Source organism: Pan paniscus, chromosome 20, assembly GCF_029289425.2.
Source record: "Pan paniscus chromosome 20, NHGRI_mPanPan1-v2.0_pri, whole genome shotgun sequence".
NCBI classification, from domain to species: Eukaryota; Metazoa; Chordata; class Mammalia; order Primates; family Hominidae; genus Pan; species Pan paniscus.
Window position 1 is genome coordinate 5,700,074 of NC_073269.2, and position 24,668 is coordinate 5,724,741.

General features: G+C 52.7%; 1 protein-coding gene across 9 annotated transcripts; it reads left to right on the forward strand.

Moving 5' to 3' along the window:
- The first annotated feature begins 342 nt into the window (after positions 1 to 342).
- On the forward strand, positions 343 to 23,936 carry PWWP3A (PWWP domain containing 3A, DNA repair factor). Of its 9 annotated transcripts, XM_063599726.1 has the most exons (15): positions 382 to 519; positions 1,773 to 1,898; positions 2,464 to 2,549; positions 3,847 to 3,917; positions 5,589 to 6,485; positions 7,694 to 7,795; positions 9,948 to 10,018; positions 11,773 to 11,849; positions 12,626 to 12,686; positions 14,604 to 14,679; positions 14,935 to 14,985; positions 15,984 to 16,420; positions 18,425 to 18,513; positions 19,301 to 19,402; positions 22,028 to 23,936. In XM_063599726.1, exons 2-15 carry the CDS (start codon positions 1,839 to 1,841, stop codon positions 22,083 to 22,085), a joined length of 2,238 nt encoding a protein of 745 aa, XP_063455796.1. In that variant the 5' UTR covers positions 382 to 519; positions 1,773 to 1,838; the 3' UTR covers positions 22,086 to 23,936. The 9 variants fall into 9 exon arrangements, 7 of the variants coding, with proteins under 7 accessions (XP_034807715.2, XP_034807714.2, XP_063455794.1 ...); XM_034951824.4 differs by lacking the exon at positions 19,301 to 19,402 and having other exon boundaries at positions 343 to 519; XM_034951823.4 differs by lacking the exon at positions 19,301 to 19,402 and having other exon boundaries at positions 343 to 404.
- Positions 23,937 to 24,668: the final 732 nt, after the last annotated feature.

Genomic DNA, 24,668 nt, shown 5'->3' on the forward strand with positions numbered 1-24,668 from the left:
CTGGAAGATTCTCGAAAGTTCTGGAAGGTTCTCTCAGGGATCGCCGCGGGCGGGGGGAGCCTGTTTTCCCACCGAGACCCGCGAGGGCGGTGTCCGGGGTCTGACTGGAGGACAAAGGGCCGGGAGCGCGGGAGGGCGGCGCCCGGGAGCGGCCACACATGCCCCGCCAACCGGTCTCCTCAGGCAGCACTCGCGGGAAAAAGGGGTAGACGCGTGGCGGAAGGGGCGGGGCCGGCGCGCGGCCGTGGACGCCGGAGAGGGTGAGGCCGGCGCTCCTTGGGAGCGCGCGCGTCCCATTGGGCAGCGGGCGGAAGGGGGCGGAGCTTGGCGCCGCCGCGAGGCAAACCCCGCCCCCGGCCCCGCGGGGAGCGGCGGCGGCGGCGGCGGCGGCGGCGGCGGAGGCGGTGAGCGCGGGCGGCGCGGACGGCAGCGGTTGGCGGGCGGGTCCTCCGCTGTTGGGGCCGCCGCGGCCTCCTTGCCCGGGCTTGGGGCGCCGCGCTGGGGAAAGCCGGGGGCCCGGTGAGCCCGCGGGATGCGTCCCCTCGGTTCCGCCGGGCGGGGCTGAGGCAAGGAGGCCGGGCCTGTGGGGAGGGGGGGCCCCGGCCTAGAGACTCCTCCGGGAGCGCCCGGTCCCTACCGCCGTGGGCCCCCCACTCTGCCGGGACCCCCTTTCCCGCCCCTGGCAACATGAGTCCCCCACTCTGCCCGGACCCCCTTTTCCGCCCCTGGCGCCGTGGGCCCCTCACTTTACCTGGACTCCTTTTCCCGTCCCTGCCGCAGTGGGCCCCTCCACAACTGCCCGGACCCCATCTCTTGCGTGGAGCCGCTCCCCGATCCTTGCTGCCTGGACTCCTGTCTCCTTCCCTGGATCCCCCTCACGTCTGCCGTGAACCCCATCTCTTGCCTGGACCCCCATCTGCTTCCCTGGATTCCCCCCCCAACCGTGAAATCCCCCATCCCTGCCACCTGGACCCTCCGCTCCACCTCCTCCGTGAGCCCTCATTCTTGCTCCCTGAGCCCCCCCGCTTCTGCTGTGACCCCCTTCTCTGTTGCCTGAATCCCCCGTTCCTGCAAGCCGCAACCCTTCCTCCGCCATGAAATCTTGTCCCTGCTGCCTGGACCCCTACTTCTGCTGCTGCTGTGATCCCCTCTCTTGCTGGAAACGCCACCCCTACCTCTGCCGGGAACCTCCTCTTCCCTGCTGCGGGGACGCCCCCCTCCGTTGTTGCTAAATTCCACCCCCACCCCCAAACCGCCTTTTCATTTCTGTCAACAGCCAAGCCAGTCCTTCCCATTGATGCTATGAACGGTCTGCAGCTGTCCCCGTTCTTTCAGGGACATGGCAGCCAAAAGAGCAGTCGTTTTTCCGCTCTTATTTGTGTGTGTGTGCTGTGGTCAACTGTTAACTCCCCAAATTGGGGAGGGTTGTGAGCTTTGATTGTGTAAAATGCCTCTCCTGCCGAGGTCGGAGGCAGGTCTTCCGCACGGAGATGATTTATTCAGGAGCCTTTTAAAACTAATCTAGACAGAACCTTTGGGAGGGACTGTGCTGTATTTTATTTATGAAAAAATGCAGGCGCCTCCCTGGATACCGAGCCTCGTCGTTTCTGTTTGTCAGTCTGCTTTTTGGCATTGAGCATCTCAATGCAAGATTGTGGAATTAAACCATCTACTTGAGGCTAAGTCGAGCTAACCTTTGCCCCTGAGGGCCGTGTCTGCGTTAACATCGCCAGCAAACAGTTGTATAAACCACCGTGCAAATTTCGTTCCAGGACACATTGGCGTCAGACCTGGGAGTACGTTGTGCCAAATCATTGCCACTTGCCACATGAGTGTAAATGATGGCGGATGCCAAGTATGTCCTCTGCCGATGGGAAAAGCGATTATGGCCTGCAAAGGTGACAGCCATTATTCTGTAATTTCAGGAATTAGAAATGACTTTCGGGTGACAAGTAAAATCTTTATCAGGAGATACCTAGGATTTGCTTCAGTGAAATAATTGAGCCAGAACGGTTGGCACTGATTCTCGTTCCCCATTTAATGGGGTTTTGGTCTAGTGCTTCCAAGGTTACACTTCCAGAAATGTCTTTTTTTTTCACACTAAAAAAAAAAAAAAAAAAAAAAGAATCAGCTATAAAAAGGCATGTAAGGCTGTAACTCCAGGAAAGATCTGGCAAGCATCCCTGTGATAGTAAATTATGGTCGTGTTAAGGGAATGCTTTCCAGCAATTCAGTAGACAGTGCTCAGCTGCAATGCAAAAGCCCGGGTCCTTGTCTTTGTCTGCCACTGGCCTCTCATGCCTCAGTTTCCCCATCTGTGAAACAATGGGGATTGGACCAAATATCTGAAATCCCATGGTTATAGGCCTTCAGGATTACCTGCTGCATTTGTGCTAAAGTTTGCCACTGTTTCTCACTGTCAGCTGTTGTAATAACAAGGATTTTCTTTTGTTTTAAATGTAGGTTTTGGCCCGAACCGCGACTTCAACAAAAAATAAGAGAAGAAAGGAATATTTTCTAGCTGTGCAAATCCTCTCCCTAGAGGAAAAGTTAAGTGTTGTGTTGTTTTACTACTGTTTTTTCCTGTGTAGATTTCTGATACTTCAATCCCCTACTCCCCCAAAACAGTTGAAGCCCACTCTTAATGGGCTTATTCACCATTTGTGTAATCCATTAATGCTCATAATAACCTCATGAGAAAGCAACTAGTTTGATTTTATGTCAGTTTGGAAGCTGAAGATCCAAATGAGGCATTCTGTGAGATCTATGGAGAGATTGGTACAAACACTGAATACATGTAGATTATACTCAGGGTAGACCCTATTTGTGGTTAAAATAGGGATATTTCCTTTTTTTTTTTTTTTTTTTTTGACTGTTTCTTAATCAGTGCCATGCCAGGAAAATAGGGATATTTCCTTCCCAGAGATCTGTGTGTCTTTTTTCAGAAACATCTGTGACAGGCCCATCAATTTTGAAATATTTGGTTTTTGAACCTGTCACTCTAAACTAGTGTTTAACGTTCAAAAGGCAAATAACTGATGACCAGGCGGCACATTGTTCTGTTCCGTGAGTGTCTGGCACTGGGAAGGTGTAGATTGTCTAGAATGACAGCAATTCCGACGCCCCAGTCAGTCCTGCGTGATTGTGGCGAGGGCGCGTCTGGCACTGGGAAGGTGTAGATCATCTAGAATGACGGCGATTCCGACGCCCCGGTCAGTCCTGCGTGATTGTGGCGAGGGTGCATCTGTCGTGAGAATTCCCAGTTCTGAAGAGAGCAAGGAGACTGATCCCGCGTAGTCCAAGGCATTGGCTCCCCTGTTGCTCTTCCTTGTGGAGCTCCACCTGCCCCACTCCCTCCTGCCTGCATCTTCAGAGCTGCCTCCGAAGCTCGCTTGGTCCCTAGCTCACACTTTCCCTGCGGCTGGGAAGGTAATTGAATACTCGAGTTTAAAAGGAAAGCACATCCTTTTAAACCAAAACACACCTGCTGGGCTGTAAACAGCTTTTAGTGACATTACCATCTACTCTGAAAATCTAACAAAGGAGTTATTTGTGCAGTTGAAAGTAGGATTTGCTTCATAAAAGTCACAATTTGAATTCATTTTTACTTTTAAATCCAGCCAACCTTTTCTGTCTTAAAAGGAAAAAAAAAAAAAACCATTCACCAGGGTTCTTGCTGCCTGTAACCTCAGGCAGATGAATTCCTAGTTGGCTGTGACTTTTGGTTTAAGTGGAAGGTTGAGGAGGAAAATGAAAATAATTCTTTTGTTATCTAAAGGAAAACATGTTTGAAAATGTCTTGGCGGCGTTGGCTGGTGGTGTGTAACGTCGATTTTGTCTCTGCAGAATTAAGGTGAAAAGCACTGAAGTTGAGATCCTAGAGAAGTCTCAAATTGAAGCCATTGCTTCCTCGTTAGGTAAGAGCGTATTTTTAAGTGGCCACTAGGTTTTCATAAAATAAGAGGTCATTTGGGAGAATGTGAAGGCTCAGCTTTCTGGGTAAAAATTCACCCTGTTCACCATGTTTTTCTTCATACAAGGGAACGCGAATCCCCTGAGCTGAAGGAGAAGGAAAAATGGATCTGCTTTCTTAAACCTTTCCAGAATTTGCCCCTAGAACCACTCCTATTCTTGACGCCCAGAATGGTCAGTGGTGAGCATCAAGGTCATCTCGTACCCCCGTGGCCTCCAGTACACAAGACGAGGAAGGACTTTGCTGCCATAAGGGGGGAGGCCCTCCTTTTTCCTTTCCTCTTCCTGTAGTAAGACTTCCTGTGGTACTGTCGCTGCCTGGCCAGTCTGGTCTCAGCCCAAGGTTTGAGAAGCAGTTGGTTGTGTGTTTAAAATTCCAGAGCAGAGCCCAAGGGAGAGAACGGGTGGCCTGGCACCGGGGTTGGTGGCACCCATTGTTTGAGGCACTGTCATGGGGGGCACGAGGCAGGTCGGAAGTGGAGCTCTCGGCTTCCCATCCATCCGGGTGCGCTTTCTCCCAGGCCTTCAGTTTAGCACCCACCTCCTTTGCACACTGTGGGTGAGAAAAGCTTTGCCTGAGCCCAGCCGGGGACTGGTCATGCACACACATGACAAGTGAGGAGCACTGGTGACTGCCTGCCCCCTAGCCACAGTTGTGCAAACCCAAACCTGCCAGCCTTCCTTCTCAAAGTGGAACTGTTTATCCCATTTGCAAATAATTGTTTCTCTTGTGAAAAGATGGACCGGAATTCCTTCCAATGATGTTTATAAAATCAGGTCTATTTTCCTGTGTCTTCCGAAAAACAGCTCTTGTTTAAAGCAGGATCCATCTCTGCATAACTTAGGCAGGGCTGACCATCATCTTGGATGGCGTCGTCCTTGTTGGCGCAGATTGTGTTGGGGGGCTGGTTGTTTGTGGGTGCCTTTAACATTCAAAGGGGAGAATACTGTTCTGATTGAGGCATTATGCCCGCTGAGTTGTGATATTACATCCATCATCTTGTTCAAATAAATAGCGCCGTATCTATATGTTGGAATGAATAAATAAAAGTGCTGCAGCAGGGAGGTTGGGCTGGAAACCAGAGGCCCACGATGCTCTTTGCTGGCTTTGAAATGCCCTTGCAAAGAAGTATTGAAAATTTACCAGCCCACAATGAGTCTTTTAAATCTCCTATTCCTTGCTACCACCGACCCCCGCACCAACCAAGAATACGTTGCCATCAGAGTTCTTTATTTAGTTGGCATTGGTTTTTATTGACCCTGATTGAATTTGAAATTGTAAGGCTGAGAGAGGATTTGCAAAACATTTGAATACATTTTGCTCACGGTATTGTTTTGTAACTTGGAGGAATTTATCTTTTTAGCCAATCAGGTTAAGGTCAGTAAATTTGGTTTTTAAAAAAATGAAGCCTCGAATCCCGGAATGAATAGCTGTCGTTCTGTAGCCTCGTCTCCTTTTTGGGAAAATGTAGGTGAGAAATGTTAGTCCTCCCCTTCAGTGATTTAGGTATGAAACTAGCCGTCAGAATGAGACTAGCGGGCTTCTAAAGCGATGCCGTGACCGCAGTGCCTGTGCAGTGAACGTAACCGGCATTGTGTGTGTTCGGTCCTTGCAGCCTCACAGAATGAGGTTCCTGCGGCACCCCTGGAAGAACTGGCCTACAGACGGTCGCTGCGCGTGGCTCTGGACGTTCTGAGCGAGGGCTCGATTTGGAGTCAAGAAAGCTCTGCAGGGACAGGTAGAGCCGACCGGTCTCTGCGAGGGAAGCCCACGGAGCACGTCTCCTCGCCCTGTGATTCGAACTCCTCATCTCTTCCCCGCGGAGACGTGTTGGGCAGTTCCAGACCTCACAGGAGGAGGCCATGTGTGCAACAAAGCCTGTCAAGTTCGTTCACTTGTGAAAAGGACCCCGAGTGCAAAGTGGACCACAAGAAGGGGCTCAGGAAAAGTGAAAACCCAAGAGGCCCATTGGTCCTCCCAGCTGGAGGTGGTGCCCAGGATGAGAGTGGGTCCAGAATCCACCACAAAAATTGGACTCTTGCAAGTAAGAGGGGAAGAAACTCAGCGCAGAAGGCTAGCTTGTGCCCGAATGGATCTTCCCTTTCAGAGGACGACACAGAGAGAGACATGGGGAGCAAAGGAGGCAGCTGGGCAGCCCCGTCCTTGCCCTCCGGGGTCAGGGAGGACGATCCCTGTGCCAACGCTGAGGGACACGACCCCGGTCTGCCGTTGGGCAGCCTCACTGCGCCCCCAGCCCCTGAGCCCTCGGCCTGCTCAGAGCCTGGAGAATGCCCTGCGAAAAAGAGGCCGCGCCTGGATGGCAGCCAGAGGCCGCCTGCCGTGCAGCTGGAGCCCATGGCAGCAGGGGCCGCACCATCCCCCGGGCCGGGGCCAGGGCCCAGAGAGTCTATGACCCTGCGCAGCACCGCCAGGCTCGGCCCGCCTCCCTCCCACGCCTCTGCGGATGCAACCAGATGTCTTCCTTGCCCGGATTCCCAGAAGCTGGAGAAAGGTAAAAGTTTCTCGTGGAGGAGGAGAGCGCAGAGGGTGGAGTCCTGCTCTTCCGCAGCCAGACTGGGAGCCAGGCACGTGGGTGTTTTTGACCAGATTTTAATGAGATCGTTGCCAAAACAGACTTAGAGCAGAGACTTCCTCATTCCTTTTTGTTTGTCTCCCCACTGGGCTATAATTGCTTCAACTTCTAAATATTTGTCTTCTTATTTTTGTTTAGAAGGGAAGGGAGTTGAGTGAGTGGGGAGCCCGTAGAGGGGCGGCGGGCCACGATTGTCTGCGGCGCGGCTGGGAGCATTGTGGCTGTGCTGAGGCCGCAGCTGCGGCTGCACCCCGAGGATTAACTCTTTTACGGAAGCAGTAACGCATTCCTATTAAATTGGGCAGGAATCTCAAAAGTGATTCACTCACTCAAAAGACTGACTTTTTAAAGAATTCCTGTGCAGATATATTTTTGTGTGGTTGCAGGCAAGCACTGTGACTTTTTTCCTTTTAACACTGTAGCATCCTTTATTTTTTAAATGCTAGTTGAGAAATCTTAATTACCACATGATCAAATGTCTGGAAATCTACTTGCTACAAACTTACCGCGCAGATATTTCAGTCTGTACTCTGAACTTCTTTCCTGAGGTCATCATCTCCTTAGCACGTTGGAAGCGGCAGGGAACTGAGGTTGCCACGCTCTGAAGACAAAGTGACCGCACCCCTACCCTGTTCCATAGTCAGCTCCTGTCCCGGCCCCCTCCCTGCGTATCCGCACCCCTGTCCTGTTCCATAGTCAGCTCCCGTCCCGGCCCCCTCCCTGTGTATCCGCACCCCTACCCTGTTCTATAGTCAGCTCTTGTCCTGGCCCCCTCCCTGCATATCCACTGATTGCTTCAGATGTGAAGGGGCAGCCAGGCCGGGACAAAAGGGATTCCCACCCAGAGTGCGCGCAGCTTCTGTGGCCGAGGTGGCTGCTGCTTACGGCCCGCCTTCCCTTCACCGCAGGCCTCTCTCCCTCCCTCCTTCCCTCCTTCCCTCTTGCGTTTTTCTTTAAAATGTAGTTTATTAGAAGCGCACTCTGTTTGAATTTGGCAGTGTGGAGTTGTGTATAGCATGGAACCTTTTCTTTATGCATCGATGGTCATGTGTCATGAAATGTTTTCTCGGGATGAGTCATCAAGACAATGCAATGACCATGAAAGTCTAATATCACATTATTGGCAGAGTGCCAGTCTTCCGAAGAGTCCACGGGGTCTAATTCCATGCGTTCTATCCTGGAGGAAGACGAGGAGGACGAGGAGCCACCAAGAGTCCTTTTATACCACGGTAAGAAACGACCAGGGGGCGCCGGCAGTCCTAACGGTGCGCTCAGAGGCAGTGGCGGCGGGGCTCCGAGACCGGGCCCCACATTCTCCACGAAAGGTCTCCTGCGAGTTCATTTCTCTCCCGCTGAACCGAGACCTGGAAGGGACCTTCAGAAGTGTCACGTTTTCAGTCCTCTATCTTAAGAATAACCTACACAAAGGGACGAGAGACTCCTGGGAAGAGACGGCCCAGCCCTCCCTGTTAGAGCATTACTCCTGTCACTTACCTCAAGCTCTTGTCCTCCTGTCCCCTCGCGGGGAGTGAGGGATGGCCCAGTGAGCCGAGGGGCTGCGTCGCCATTGCTCGGGTGTGGCCACGTACTGTCTCGCGGCTTCCGTTGGTGATGGCGTTTGGGGAGCTGTCCAGGGAGGCAGGGTCTTCAGCCCAAGGGTGAACTACTCCCGCGCCCCTCCTGTAAGTAGCTGCTTGCACTAGAGGAAAACCTGCCTTTAGGTGCCCCTGAGCATCTACGTGGAAGGGACTAGAAATGAGAGACCCAAAGATCTGAGCCAGCCGCGAACAGAAAGTCGGCTTTGCAAACCAAGTCCCAAGAACCAGCCCCACTTGAGACTCGCCCGTGAACCATTTCTCTTAACCAAGTCTTGTTTTTCTTTTCTTTAACCTTCTAGTTTCAGAATAATTATAGATTCACAGGATGTTGCAAAAATAGTAAAGGGAGGTGAGGGGGCTTCTCACCCGGGCTTCCCCACTGGCAGCATCCGTAAGGCGCAGGATGTCCCCGGCCAGGAAGCTGGTGCGTGTGCAGCCTCGGGAGCACCATTCCACGCACACTTGCGTGCCGGTGGCCTTGTTATGTCGTTCTTTTTTTGTCCACACTGTTTGAGTGCTTTTCCATCATTGAAAGGGCTTCATTACAGTCTCACATTTTCCCTTTTTTTTGCCTAATGCTAATGGTCAGACTTTTTAACAGTTTTCCACATGCTCTTCTGATCCTTTTCCTCTGGGGTGAGCAGTCACCACTCACCAAACCCTGCCCCACCCATTGGGCACCTGTCTGGATGGTCCCAGGACCGCAGGTGCTGTGGGGCACCCATTGGGGACTTCCAGGAAATCATTTCTGCAGGATCCGTTCGCACACACGAAGAGCACAGTGTCCTCGGGAAGGGCCCTTTCCGACCACGCTGCCCCACTGGGGTCGGGTCACCGGGACATACAGAGGCTGGTGCTGCCTGGCTTCTCCTGCCTGCAGTGGGAGCTGGGTTTTGCTCCCGTTTGGTTTTGTTTTCTACTTGTCAGGCTGGGCGTCTTTCTGAGGGTTCCCTGACCAGCCTCTGAATTGATTGTTTGTCCACGTGGGCCTGGAAGTTTCTCTTGAAGACTAAATGCCCCTCACTGGGGAAACGACGCTGTGCCATGTTCACAGCAGACACTCACCCCAGTGGGCCTCCCTTTTTCTCTGGTCGCGTTGGTTACTTCATAGGCCTTTAGGTTTTGATCTGTGTTTATGGACCACGGCACTTCCTTCCTTCCACAGTGCGGTCAGACACAGGCTTTGTGTGTCTAACGACAGACTGTTTCCAGTAGTTTTTCTAATACTTTAGTTTTAAAATTTTAAATAATTCACTTGTTTTTTGGCATTGAAAATATTTCATTCATAAATAGTTTCTAGTTATGATTTAAATAATTTTCCCATTTTTGACTGTAGTTTCCCAGAATCCTCTTTAGAATCTCAGTCCTTGTGTTTGGGTCTTCTCCGCGTGCCATTACCTCACCTCTGTTTTGTGCCACACACTCTTTAAAAATGTCTTCCCGCGGGGTTTAGAGTTATGAAAGTCGCGCACACATAGGACAGAGCCCCAGCCGCCCCTCATGGCACCCCTCCCATCCCAAGGGTGCGTTTGTCGCAGCTGGGAACCCAGTGCAGCACCCTACTCAGCTACTGGTTTCACTGTCTCATCATTGGTGGTTAGACTCAAGTAGTGTGGGGTATGTGAATCTGCCTTTCAGATTCTCCTGATCTTTTAAGCGAATGACACAAAGTCAGGTTTTAACAATATCGTGCTGTGTTTTCTCAGGCTGTTACACCTGGTGCTTGATACGGATTTGACTTGTCTATTCTTTTTTTTTGTTTTTCTTTTTTCTTTAATTCTAGAACCACGTTCGTTTGAAGTAGGAATGCTAGTCTGGCATAAATATAAAAAATACCCCTTCTGGCCAGCAGTGGTAAGAACAGCTTCCTCCGTCTTCTAAGATGTAGTTACTTAAATTTCATGAATTTTTATTCCATCCATCTTTAGTTCTTGATAATTTGATCAGGATAAATGTTTTCATTGTTTTGTTTTTCCTGGGAAAAGTTGGTGGGTTTTTAGAAAAGACTTCAGGAGATGCCTGTACCTAAATTAAGGCACAATGGTGTTAAGTTGATAGGCCACATTTTCACCAAGCAGGCTTAGAAAGACCTGCTCGAAAAAAATATTTGCGGCCGGGTGCAGTGGTTCACGCCTGTAATCCCAGCACTTTGGGAGGCCGAGGTGGGTGGATCACCTGAGGTCAGGAGTTCGAGACCAGCCTGGCCAACATGGTGAAACCCTGACTCTACTAAAAATACAAAAAATTAGCCGGGCATGGTGGCGTGCGCCTGTAATCCCAGCTACTCGGGAGGCTGAGGCAGGAGAATTGCTTGAACCCGACAGGTGGAGGTTGCAGTGAGCCAAGACTGTGCTATTGTACTCCAGCCTGGGTGACAGAGTGAGACTCCGTCTCCGGGGGAAAGAAAAAGGAAAAAAAAGAATTGTGATTCGCTCATTTTAAATATTGTGCATTTCACCCCATTTTCCCCCATGAGAACTCATTAATTTGGATTTTGTGGTGGGGTTGGTTGCATGTGTACAAACAGGAATTCGAAATCCTGTCCAAGTTCCCGGTGTGGGTGATGAGTTCAAGCCGGGGCAGATTCCCTGCTTCTGTCTCTGCAGGCCTGGAAGTTGCAGGTCATTAGTTTGATTGTTGTCCTGGGCACAGGTGCTGTCCTGGCCTTCACCTGTCCTTCATATTTTACCCCTTTTTTCCCTTTATCCTCCTAAGACACAAATGCCAAAAGGCATTAGCCCTGCAGTAATCCAGAGACGCCTTTGTTGCTCTAATGACTGACCTCACTCGAGTCACCCAGGCTCCTTGCATGTGACTGATTATGGTTCCGGGAAACCGGGGATTGAATCTGTGTGGTGTTTGCTGGGGAGGTTCAACACGTTTATGGCCTAGCTGGGCTCCTTGTGTCGCCTACTGGCCGGCAGTGATGGAGGCCGGGCTTCTGGACCCTCCGCCCTCCCTTGGCACTGGTTTCCTCTCCCGCACCTTGGTAGTCTTTCCCTTGTTTTCATCAGTTTCTGGGGTCCCTGCTGGGTTAACAGGTCACTGATGTGACAGGTTCCTGGGTCATAAGAGCAGGCAGCCTCCCTGAGAGCGCAGGGCGGAAGGGCCATTGGAGGCGCTGGTCGCCAGCGCTCCTCACTGCCTTCTCACGGTGGCCCTGGGAGGCCAGGACTGGGGAGGCTGTGGGGAGGTGGCAGCGCCCTGTAGTCCCTGCCCCTCCCCGTGTGGCCTGGGCTTGTTCCCGAGCCTTTCTGCACTTCCTCCACTCACCCAGAGCATTAGGAGGACAAACCTGCCCTGCTGAGCCGCTGGAGAATCTCAGGACGCTTATTTAAAGAGGCAGCTGGCAGTGGTAGCTGTGGTTCTTTTTATTAAAAAACCCAAACAAAACTGGCTGATTCCGCTCAGATGGGAAAGCGTTCAAGTGATGCGTGTGGCAGAGCATGGGGCCGTTTCTCAGCGCCTCCTTGCGGGAGACTTCGCTGGGGTCACCCCCAGAGCTGGGGTCAGCACCTGTTAGATGTATCATGTGATGTCACAAAAAAATATTTAAAATCCACGATCTCTTTCGTTTTGACATTTTATTTTCTTGGATTTGTGAACAGGTCAAAAGCGTCAGGCAGAGAGATAAGAAAGCAAGTGTGCTATACATCGAAGGACACATGAACCCGAAAATGAAAGGGTAACCCGCTGTTCTTGGTTTCTGTGAATGGGCCTGAGGGGGCAGGCTGGCCGCTCTCAGAGTCAGAGCCGGCGTGGGGATGGAGGGACAGAGGGGAGACCCCGGCAGGAGTCCAGGCCCGGGCAGGGCTAGTGGGGTCTCACTGGAGGTGTACCCTTTTTGTGACCTCTCACTCACTGGGATGGGTGAGTCAAACAGAGGCTGTGTGTGAAGGGTTTGGCCAAACACCCCAGTTTTCACAACTTGATTTGCTGGCTTTGAAAGGCAGCCCAACCAGACACTCACTGGGGCCCTGTTTCCCACAAACCAGCAAAATGTCCACGCAGGTGTGCAGACAGCATCCCTGCGTCCACCTGAGTTTGCCCCTGGGTTACCTGGTCGTTCCTTAGTCATGGGATGAAAGCACACGTGGATGGATCAGCCGGCTGAAAGCAGCCTTTAAAACCATCGCATTGCATATCCCCAAGTCGAACGCGCAGAACCGGTGTCATCTGGTACTTCTGTGCTGCCCCCGAAGGGTGGGAGGTGGAGTGGAGACCCAGGCCCCAAGGTCGGCCTGTCCTGGCGGGGCCCAGTCAGTGTTGCTGAAGTCACTGGACCCACCATGGTGCGTTGGGAGCTTCTTGGCAGCTGGGGAAACAGTCACCTTCCATAAATAAGCTGGGGCTGGTGAGGCCTCCAGCGGCCTCCACTAATCTTAATCAGAGACAGGGAAAGGTTTTTAGCTTATTAGAGGAAGTTCATTCATGTTAACTTTTCCCTCTCTCTTCTTCAAGTTTCACAGTGTCTCTTAAAAGTTTAAAGCACTTTGATTGTAAAGAGAAACAGACGCTTCTGGTAGGTGGATGATGTTTTGTGCTTGCTTTAAATGGTTTACTCTGTGATTAGTAAATGTGTCCTCTGTGTGTAGCTCTTGAAATCCATGGCTGCGGTGTACGCGTGTGAATGATTGTGGGAAGTAGCAGAGCCAGGCTGCGCTCTGGCCGTTAAGAGTTAGATCGTGGGCTCAGTCACTGCGCTGAATTCTCACAACTGTCCTGGGAAGTTGCGGCCCCATTTCCCCGCTTTACGGGTAAGGAAGCTGGGGCTCCGGCGAGGACAGTTTACCCAGGGCCACCAGGCAAGGCTGCAGCAGAGAGCCCCTGTGCAAGGCCACTGCCTTCCCTGGCTGACTGTCTCAGTCCACCCCATGGCACGGGGGCCTCGGTAGCCAGCCCCTTGCGGCCGGGGGCGTCCCTAGCTCAGCGTCGGGAGCCCTGTGGGCCCTCAAGTGCTGCAGTGAGCCTGGCCGATACCACGTGGCAGACGTCTTGCTGCAGAGTGGCTTCCTGCTCCCTGGATCTGCAGCCAGCTTTCATCATGTGCTGTTGATGAACTGCAAGGGATTTGTCTAACTCAGAAATGTCTATTTCCCCTCTGGAAATACTCATTTTGTTGTAGCGACTGCCAGCACCAACACGTCAACTCAGTGCAGTTATTTTTACTTCTCTGGAAAAAAAAGAAAACGTGGTGGTGTCTTTTCCACTCTCAGGGATCTGAGTTACTTTCTTTTGTTTTTTTTGAGACAGAGTCTCACTCTGTTGCCCAGGCTGGAGTGCAGCGGTGTGATCTCAGCTCACTGCAACCTCCACCTCCTGGGTTCATGCGATTCTGCTGCCTCAGCCTTCCGAGTAGCTGGGACTACAGGCGTGCACCAGCACACCCGGCTAATTTTTGTATTTTTAGTAGAGACGGGGTTTCATCATATTGGCCAGGTTGGTCTCGAACTCCTGACCTCATGATCCGCCTGCCTCAGCCTCTCAAAGTGCTGGGATTACAGGTGTGAGCCACTGCGCCCGGCTGGAACCGAGTTACTTTCTAAAAATGGATGAAGGTGTGGGGTGAGGAGAAGAGCAGAAAGTTCTGTGCCTTAAACGCAGAAGGGCTGCTGTTTATATCAAAAACCCTGGGTTCTGAGAGCACAGGGTGCCCGCTTCTTCTTCCTAAGAGTGCGCTCACATCTGCTTGTGAGTCAGGTGTGTGGTGGTCCCGAAGCCCACTTGATTCAGTGGTAGTCACCGTGGCTTCTGAGGGATGATATTGGGGAAGCTGTGCTTTAGGAAAGTGCGGGGGCTGCTGGGCAGGCAGAGAGCGGCGTCCACCCGGCCCTGGGATGTGCTTATGGGGCGCCCCCGTGCCCTTAGGGGCCCTCGGCTCCAGAGTCTTCCCTGGGTCATTGTGTGATGGTCGTGGCTTTGTGGCATCTTTGGGACGGCTGTGTCCTTTTCTGGGGACCAACCCTGCTGCCAGCCCAGGTGCTGTTAGAGCAGCCCAGGTGCTGGCCTAGCCTGGCTGCAGACAATAGCTCCCAACAAAAACGGCTGTTAGAGCAGCTTATTTCCAGGACTTGATGTCCTGTCATGTGGCACAGTGGCCACAGGGGAGGTGTTTGCACCGTCGATGCGTTCAGATCAGCCCAAGCCATCAGGTCCCCGGTGCCCACCTGCGTTCAGATCAGCCCAAGCCATCGGGTCCCCAGTGCCCACCATTTGGGCAGCTCGGGGCCCAGACCTGTGCCTGGGGCGTTTCCCATTTACCAGAGGGTCCCTGTGCGAGACGTCTGCCAGAGCCCCCTTTGTCAGGGAGGGTCGGAGGTGCGGGCTGGAGCGTGAGCAGCCTGGACACCTGGCTGGTCCCTGGGCTCTGCGTGGCTTCTGAACCCAGGGTGCTTGGCACTACCTCCCACTGACGCCTGCTGCCCGGATCTCATTGTAGAATCAAGCCAGGGAGGACTTCAACCAGGCCATCGGCTGGTGTGTCTCCCTCATCACCGACTACAGGGTCCGGTTAGGTACGTGGGGTGCTGGGGAGGGGTGGAGCCGGGCAGCAGGCATCCAGCCTCTGAAGAGCCCTCGGACGGGCTGGGCCGGAGCTGCCTGGAGGCGGGGCATATTTCCGTGGGCCTGGGGCATTCCCTGTGGGTGGGCTGGGGTTCTGGCCTGGCCTGATTATTTCCTAAACAGAGACGCCGGGCCAGCCCCTGGAACACACTTCCTGGGACTCCTCTTAGGTCTACACAGTGCTCTCTCCCCTCCACCCCCTGCAGGCTGCGGGTCTTTTGCTGGCTCTTTCCTGGAATATTACGCGGCTGATATAAGTAAGTCTACAGGCACATCTTGGAAAATGTGGTCTGCCTTTTAGCCCTTTGGAAAAACAATCTTGTATGTCTGAAGCTGTGGAAGGGGACGTTGGGGTCAAGGCACTGTCCGCAGCCACACAGCATTGTTCAACCTCTATGAGGTTTTGATGTGACCCCGAGGCTCCCTGGGACCTGGGGCTGCTGGTGTCCACTGGCACAGCTTCCCCAGCCTGCCCTGGGGCCCTCATCCCATGGGCCACATCCAGCGTGTCCCTGCTGTGGCTGGTGGCTGCACACATTAGATATTGTGAAGAATGTAGGCCAGGTGCAGAGGCTCACACCTGTAATCCCAGCACTTTGGGAGGCTGAAGCGAGAGGATTGCTTGAGGCCAGGAGTTCAAGACTAGCTTGATCAACAGAGCAAGACCCCATCTCTACAGAAAAATAGAAAAAAATGAGCTGGTCGTGTGGCTTGCATGCCTGCAGCCCCAGCTACTCGGGAGGCAGAGGCGGGAGAATGGCTTGAGCCCGAGAGTTCCGCCATGCTGTGGTGACCTATGTGGTTGCACCGCTGCACTCCAGCCTGGGTGACAGAGCAAGACCTGGTCTCAAAAAGAGAACGTGTCACGAACACCGGGATGTTTGGCCACCACTTCACTGTCGATCCAGCATTTTCCTTTATCGACAGTAGTGGAGTTTTCCATGCCTCCTGGTTGGTGGAGGAGTGGACGTGGCTGAATTGATTCTGCTTGGGCAGTGCTGCACGGGCAGGCGCTTTTCTCTGCTCTAAGGGTTAAACCTGGCTGCAGGGCCCAGTGAGGGGGGAAAGGCCGGGGGTCCCAGCAGAGGAAGTGTCTTTAGGAGCTTGAATGCTCCACTCCCGTGCTAACATGGAGCTCGAGCGCTAGGGTCTGCCCCCACCCCTGCCATGTCGCAGCCTCCCATCGGCCCTGACCCACAGCCGCCCGAGGAAGACAGCCCACGCGCTGGTCCCACGACAGGTGCTTCTTTTGCAGGCTATCCTGTCCGAAAATCCATCCAGCAGGACGTCTTGGGGACCAAGTTTCCTCAACTGAGCAAGGGGAGCCCCGAGGAGCCCGTGGTGGGGTGCCCCCTGGGGCAGAGGCAGCCCTGCCGGAAAATGCTCCCCGACCGCTCGCGGGCTGCCCGGGACCGGGCCAACCAGAAGCTGGTGGAGTACATTGTGAAGGCCAAGGGCGCGGAGAGCCACCTGCGGGCCATCCTAAAGAGCAGGAAGCCATCTCGCTGGCTGCAGACCTTCCTGAGCTCCAGCCAGTACGTGACCTGTGTGGAGACCTACCTGGAGGATGAGGGGCAGCTGGACGTGGTGGTGAAGTACCTGCAGGGCGTCTACCAGGAGGTGGGTGCCAAGGTGCTCCAGCGCACCAACGGCGACCGGATCCGGTTCATTCTGGACGTGCTTCTGCCCGAGGTGAGCCGCCGCGGACCGGTGTGTCACGTGGGCAGGGAGGGGCCTGCGCTGGGATTTTGCAACTCTGCACGAGGAGGCTGCCACGGTCCTCGCCCCTGCTCCCTGGCCGTTCGGCGGCCAACGGAGCGTGGAGGCCTCCTGTGTTTACATCCTGTCAGTGCTGGGAAATGCGAGTGCGTGCGCTTGACCCTGTGCGGAGACGGAGCCGCTTACTTGACCCCTGTGCAGAGATGGAGCTGCTTAGAAGCTGTCAGCACCAGGGGGTGCGAACTCCCTCCCCACTGCGGGCGCACAGATGCTCCCCAGCCTCGGTGGGTCAGTCCTGGGAAACCCACTGCGAGTTGGAAATTCCCAAGTCAGAATCGCATTTAGTACCCAGATAAACCCACTGTAAGTTGAAAAACTGTAAGTGGATAATGCGCCTCATACTCTGATAAACCCGTGGTAAGTTAAACACACAAATTAGACTGTCTGTGATTTCGAACTTCAGCCGCGGGTGTGGGGCTTGGTGAGGAGCAAATACAGATGATTTTGAAGTTTGTATCTGAAATTTCAGAGAGGACATTGCTGGGCATATGTGTACATCTGTGGGAAAAAAACATACTCAAAACTATTTAACTTTATAACTATGGGAATTTTCAAATAGACCCAAAAAGAAAATAGTATAATGAACTCTATCTAATGTGCCCATAACCTGCCTGGAATTATTTTTTGGAGCATAAAAACCCTCAAGCTTTTTTTTTTTTTTTTGAGTTGGAGTCTCGCTCTGTCACCCAGGTTGGAGTGCAGTGGCGCAATCTCGGCTCACTGCAAGCTCTGCCTGCCAGGTTCACACCATTCTCTTGTAGCCTTCCAAGTAGCTGGGACTACAGGCGCCCGCCACGACGCCCGGCTAATTTTTTGTATTTTTAGTAGAGACGGGGTTTCACCATGTTGGCCAGGATGGTCTTGATCTCCTGACCTCGTGATCCGCCCACCTCGGCCTCCCAAAGTGCTGGGATTACAGGCGTGAGCCACCGCTCCCGGCCACAGTTTTTTTTTAAGCCCATAAATACTTTAGTGTGTGTCTCTAAAAGGAGGGTGATTCTGCCCCCTGGGGGACACTGGCAGTGTCTGGGGACATTTGTGCTTGTCACAGCTAAGGGTGCTTCTGGCATGGAGTGGGTTGGGGCAGGGACGCTGCTCAGCACCCTGCAGCGCCTAGGACAGCCCCACCTCAGAGAACAGTCTGGCCCCGACGTCCACAGGGCCGAGTGGGAGAGACTCTGCTCTGAACCAAATGGACTCTGTTAAAAATGTGTTTACCATAATCACAAAAGTAAAAAATAGGGATGATTTCTTAATGTCAGGTATGTATTGTGTATTCAGGATACTCTTTTTTTTTTTTTTTTTTATAACAATAAACTTAAGGCCGGGTGTGGTGGCTCGCATCGGTAATTCCAGCACTTTGGGAGGCCGAGGCAGGTGGATCATGAGGCCAGGAGCTTGAGACCAGCCTGGCCAACATGGTGAAACCCCGTTTCTACTAAAAATACAAAAATTAGCTGGGCGTGGTGGCGCGTACCTATAATCCCAGCTACTCGGGAGGCTGAGGCAGGAGAATCACTTGAACCCGGGAGGCAGAGGTTGCAGTGAGCTGAGATTATGCCATTGCACTCCAGCCTGGGCGACAGGGCGAGACTCTGTACCAGAAAAAACCACCACCAAAAAAAAAACTTAAAATTTTTGAGAAATGCTCTTGTGGGTTTGGGTCTTGCCTTTTATTCTCTGCTTTTAGTGATCTGAGCTACTGTGTCTAGTCTGAAAGATAATACTGATTTAATTAAGAAACATCATTACAAGCAGGGATTCATGGACTAGGTTTGCACCTTCTGAACCATGAGCTAGACCATGTCTGGAGGCTGGAACCTGGTGACCCAGGCTCCCTGCGGCCTTCTTAACCGCAGGCCACTTGGGGCCAGTTGGGCAGTGCCTGCTGCTATTGAGCCCCGTGCCCTCTCACAGGCCATCATCTGTGCGATCTCTGCGGTGGACGAGGTGGACTACAAGACGGCTGAGGAGAAGTACATCAAGGGGCCTTCGCTGAGCTACCGGTAGGCCGCTCCCGGCGCTATCTCCAGCCACTTGCGTCTCTGCCTTGCAGTTTCTATTTCCACACCCACAGGCAGTTTGACTCCAGGCTGCCGCAGCCCCTCTCCCTCATGAGGTGGCCCAGGTGCTGGGTGGTGAGCTGATCACATACGCTGAACTCACCCTGTGGGTCACTCCTGCCCCCCAGGAAGGCTGTGCCCGGGTCTCCCAGCTGGTCGCTGTGGGCAGCGCGGGGCCACGGGCGCGTGCCTGGGCCGTGTCTGTTCTTAATCTCTTTTTGCAGGGGCTGATGTTTGCTTTTTGCACTTTCCTCCCCTCTTTCCACAGCCCCATGGCTGTGTGAGAAATACAGCAAGATTAAGCAGCAGCACGGCCCGGTGCTTTCCAGCAGCCAGAAGAATGCTGTGATCAAGATGTTTCTCTCACATCCGTGTGCTTAGCCGCCCTTGGATGTTTGGCCCCCAGAGCGCCTAATCCTGTCTCTGGGCACGCGGCCAGGCCTTGCTGGGAGCCAGGCGGGGCCCACGGGGCAGTGACAGGCTGAAGACTCAACTAGAGTCAAGGACAGGGTCTCCGGCCAGGGTGGCTTGCGCAGCCACCGACGTCTCCCGGGCCCACAGTCACAGGAGACTCCTGGTGAAGACACTGAACTCCCTCACCAGCCCCATGTCCTCCCTGGGCAGGGCAGGAGGGGCCCCTGGAGAGGCCAGGGAGGAGGTGTGGGGCCTCGGTGGCATTGGCAGGCCACCCCCGCAGAGCTGCACAAAGGTGGAATTTGGCCTTGTTTAGGGAGTGTTGGCCCAGCTGGCTTACCAAAACAGGAAAGGCCTTTGGATACAGAAACTGGGTGTTTTCCTGCTGGATCTTCATGGTTCCCCCGTCATGCTTGCCGTAAGAATAAGTGAGGTCCGGGGAGGGGGTAAGGTCGGAGCCAGGACACCTGGCCCCAGCCTGCTGGTTTGTCCTCTCCCTCCGTCTCAGAAGCCTCTTCACCGCTCCACGCCCATCTGTGGAAATCTTTCATCCTCCTGATTTTTTTTTTTGAGTCTGGGTTGCCGACATCAAAACCCGTTAGGAGTTCATCACAGCTTCCAGTTGCCATGAAAGCCTCCCGTGACCTGTGAGAATGGTGCTGGTGCTGATGGAGAAGTTACTTGGGCTGAGCACACAGGCCGTGATTTCATCACGCCAGGGACATGCTCAAAATAACAAGTCAGTGAGCAGCATCGCACTTGATCTTTGGCCTCGGTGGAGCCTCGGGTCACACACTGGGCGTCCTGGGACCCAGTCTCCCCCCCGCACGGCGTTTCCCAGGCCCTCTTGTTCTTTTAGAGTTGCACCATGAGCCTCTCTGCACTCTTCCCAAGGCTGTCCTCCTCAGGTCTGCCTTTCTCTGGTGCTGCGGCCGGTGTGCTCTCCCCTATTTCCAGGTCTGCTGGGGCGCACATCAGAGCCAGCAGCCGTTGTTGATCTCTCTTGATCCAGGGTAGCCCTATTGCTGAGAGGGGTTGCTAGCTAAGCAATTGTTATAATTTTCCTTTACAGTGAGGTCACTTAGGACAATTTGGCATCTCATACTCTTTCGTAAAAAATTATTTTTAGTCAGTCACAGTGGCTCATGCCTGTAATCCCAGCACTTTGAGAGGCTAAGGTGGGAGGATCCCTTGAGCCCAGGAGTTTGAGGCTGTAGTGAGCCATCATTATGCCACTGCACCCTAGTCTGGGTGACAGAGCAACACCCTGTCTCTAAAAATAAATATTATTTTAAAACATTGTTAAGGCCTGGTGCGGTTGCTCACGCCCATAATCCCAGCACTTTGGGAGGCCGAGGCAGGTGGATCACGAGGTCAGGAGTTCGAGACCATCCTGGCCACCATGGTGAAACCCCATCTCTACTTAAAAAAAAAAAAAAAAACAAAAAAAAACCAAGCATGGTGGCACGCGCCTGTAGTCAGTCCCAGCTACTCGGCAGGCTGAGGTGGGGGAATCGCTTGAACCCGGGAGGTGGAGGTTGCAGTGAGCTGAGATTGTGCTACTGCATTCCAGCCTGGTGACAGAGTGAGACTCCGTTTCAAAAAAAAAAAAAATTACACATCGTGTAAAAGTTACCATCCTAACCTTCTTAAGTGTATGGTTCGATGGCGGTGAGCACTTTCACAGTGCTATGCAGCCGGCACCGCTGCTCATCTCCGAACTTCATCTTTCCAAACTGCAGCTCTGTCCCCATCAAACAACTGCCCTCTCATATATATATAATATATATTATATATATAAAATATATATAGCCATATATATAATATATATTATATAAAATATATAATTTTATATATAATATATAATATATATTTTTATATATAATATATAATATATATAATTTTTTATATAATATATAAAATATATAATTTATATATATAATTATATAATTTATATATTATATATAAAATATATAATTGCATATATTATATATAATTTTATATAATATATAAAATGTATAATTTTATATATTATATATAATTTTATATATTATATATACAATTATATATAATATATAGCAATTTTATATATTACATAATATATAATTATATATTATATATAAAACGTACAATTTTATATAATATATAAAACGTACAATTTTATATATTATATATAAAATGTATAATTTTATATATAATATATATAAAACATATTTTATATAATATATAAAGTATGTATACTTTTATTATATATTATATATAAAATATATAATTTTATATATTATATGTATATGTAGACATACACACACACACATATATATTTCTTTTTTTTTGTTTGAGACAGAGTCTTGCTCTGTCACCCAGGCTGGAGTGCAGTGGCACAATCTTGGCTCACTGCAACCCCTGCAACCCCCCCACCGTGCCTTGGTTCAAGCGATTCTTCTGACTCAACCTCCCGAGTGGCTAGGATTGCAGGTGCCCACCACCACGCCTGGCTAATTTTTGTTATTTTTAGTAGAGACAGCATTTCACCATCTTGGCCAGGCTGGTCTTGAACTCCTGATCTCGTGATCCACCCACCTCGGCCTCCCAAAGTGCTGGGATTACAGGCGTGAGCCAACGTGCCTGGACTCTCTGTCATACTCTTTTTTTTTTTTTTTTTTTCGAGACAGAATTTAGCTCTGTCGCCCAGGCTGGAGTACAATGGTGTGATCTTGGCTCACTGCAAGCACCACCTCCCGGGTTCAAGCGATTCTCCTACCTCAGCCTCCTAAGTAGCTGGGATTACAGACATGCGCCACCACGCCCGGCTGTTGTGTTGTTGTTGTTTTTTTTTGTTGTTGTTGTTTTTGGTATTTTTTGTAGAGACAGGGTTTCACCGTGTTAGCCAGGATGGTCCTGATCTCCTGACCTTGTGATCCGCCTGCCTCGGCCTCCCAAAGTGCTGGGATTAGAGGCGTGAGCGACCACACCCAGTCCTCTCTCTCATATTCTTTAACACACAATGATTAATTACTAAAATGAAGACTCTTGTTTTCTGAAGGGAAAAAGAAATATTTGACAACCAGCTCCTTGAAGAGCGGAACCGGCGCCGTTGGTGAGGGAGCATCCGGCTGTGCTGTCAGCGGGGCCTGGCGGTGGAAGCGCCTCCAGTGTGCTTGAGCGTGTCTGAAGATGGGGGACTCAGGGGGCACGTTTGCGTTTGGACCTGTCTGTGCTTTCTCCTGCGTGGCAGTCCTGATTTCCATACTTCTGGAAAATCCATTTCGTTAACACTGAAAGCCAGTTCTCTTTTCCTGGCAGTTTTGTTCATTTTATTTTTGGCATTTTTTACAAGATACCGTTCGGGAAAGGCTTTTGAAAGGACGGAAGCGTATTCACTGTGCGCCAGTACTCCTGGCTGTGCTGTGGTTTCTCCCGACGTGCACATTGATCTCGTGTGTGTGGCATCTGATATTAAACGGGAGGTTTTAAGAAGCGTCTGCCGTGATCGTGGAGCTTCGGAAGCGGGAATGGTTCTTCTGGGTTTGCTGTTTTGTCTGTTTCCCCCTTGTGTGGTTTCCGCCTGCGACAGTTCCAGAATTTGCTCTCCCACTCAGTGTGCTCTGCAGCTGTGAGGAAACAGTCTTCGTTAGAGGTGGGAGCAGAGACGAGCCGCTGCTCTGTGTCGTGTTTGCTGTGGCCGCAGGGAGAGGAGCGGGACACGCACCTTTCCAGGGGCCTCTGTGCCCCGCACTGTGTGTGAGTGGACGGCAGCGTGCAGCCACATGCCCTGGCTGCCATGGGCCAGACCGCCTCCACCTCCCCCGCCCGCCTGGCCTGTCCTGAGTGCATTTCCCTGCGCTGTGTCGTCACTGCACGGCCAGTCACCGCGGTCTCAGTCATCGGCGCGGATGGCTATGCTGGGGTCCCAGGGTGGCCGCAGCAGTCAGGGTCACTGTGGGAGCCCTGGGGTGGAGTGACAAACCGCATTGTCCTGTGCCCGCCATGGCAGAAGCGCAGCCTTTGTATGGAGACCCAACCGCGCTCCCGTCTGGAGAAGCGGCTTCCGGGGTGTGGCTGCCAGGTCGGCTCTGGTCCACAGCATGGTGCCGGGGCTGCAGGTTGTTGAAGGCTGTGACTCCGTGGGGCTCAGCCAGGCTCCAGCAGGGTCAGACGTGCTGTTAAGAGCAAAGCCACAGACGATGACTTGTCCATTCTCAGCGGATGCTCCAGGCTGTGCCTACACAGCAGTGCTGGTGACATGTCCAGGGTTCCAGGGCCCGGTGGCCTGGGAGCTGCTTTCTCCTCACTGGCTGGGCTGCATCTGGCCCTGGCTGGAGACCTTGCTTTGAGGGGCTGTGACCCTCTTCCCCCAGGCCCTCCCCAGCCGACGACAGCCACCGGAGAGGAGATCGGAACACGATTGTCTCAGATGCAGGGCGCTGTGCGGGACGAAGCCGCAAGGACTCTCGTATCAGGCCCTTGGGACTCGGGAGGTGCCAGAGGCGGCGGCTGCTCTGGACCTCGGTGTTCACTGACCTTTGTTTCACTTGCCTCTGCTCGACTCCGAGAGCAGGAAACCCGGCCCTGGCCTGGCAGCTCCACTTCCCATGCCCGCACGCTGGGGTCTGTCTTGTCTGGAGCAGTGGGGCACACCCCGGAGGAGGCGGGGGTCAGGGGCGTCGGCCTTGGCCCCCTGCTGGTCGCTCTTTCGGGGACTCGGGGCGGCCAGTACCACCGCCTGAGGCGGGGCTCAGCAGCGTTGCATGTACGGGCCTCGTACTGCCTCATGGAAAATCCTCCGGAGCTGCCCTCCATTGTGGGTTCCTGAGAGTAGGACACATTGCCATGGTTTTGTGGGAATCACGTGCCCCTGATGGAACTTTTCTGCTGTTGTGAAGTACTTTTATCCATTTGCTTCTCTGCTGACCTTGCCAAGTTGTTCGAGGTGGAATTAAACACCTCCCAGACCTCTGGCTTGTCTTTTCTGAACCCCCAAACACATCCCACTGCATGGGTTGTCCAAGCTTGGAAATGGGAGAGTGACCCTGCCATCCCCAGGGACATGGCCTGGCCTTGGGGTGGATTCCCACCTCACTGACGGGCCTAGGGTGCTGTTTAAACAGCAGCCAGAGGCTGGGCACGGTGGCTCACGCCTGCAATCCCAGCACTTTGGGAGGCCAAGGCAGGTGGATAACCTGAGGTTAGAAGTTCGAGACCAGCCTGGCCAACATGGTAAAACCTCATCTCTGCTAAAAAAAATTAGCGAGCATGGTGGTGGGCATCTGTAGTCCTAGCAACTGGGGAGGCTGAGGCAGGAGAATTGCTTGAACCCGGGAGGCAGAGGTTGCAGTGAGCCGAGATCACACCACTGCACTCCAGCCGGAATGACGATGAGCACCTGTGTTGCAGCATAGCCCTGCCCAGCAGGTGGAACCAGAATGTGCCAGAGGCCCCCTTGTGCGTCCCGCCCCGCCTGCACCCTCTGCCCTTACTGTCCTGTGGGCTCTGAGGGTGTCAAGGCCGCTGGGACAGGCCCTGCCTGGGTGCTTCCCTCAGTAATGGGGGGTCGCGGGTGCTCTGGGTTGTCAGCCGGGCAGTTGAGTGGGAGTCAGGGGTGCTGACCTCACAGGCACGGCTAGTGAGGAGCATTCCGGGGCCCTGAGGATGCCAGCATGGGTGGTCCTGGGCTCGCCCTCTCC

Coding starts and splice junctions, on each gene's coding strand:
- PWWP3A (XM_063599724.1), top strand. CDS start 1,839: ATGATGGCGGATGCCAAGTATGTCCTCTGCCGATGGGAAAAGCGATTA. Junction 11,850..12,625: donor ATGAACCCGAAAATGAAAGG/GTAACCCGCTGT, acceptor CTCTTCTTCAAG/TTTCACAGTGTCTCTTAAAA. Junction 12,687..14,603: donor AAGAGAAACAGACGCTTCTG/GTAGGTGGATGA, acceptor ATCTCATTGTAG/AATCAAGCCAGGGAGGACTT.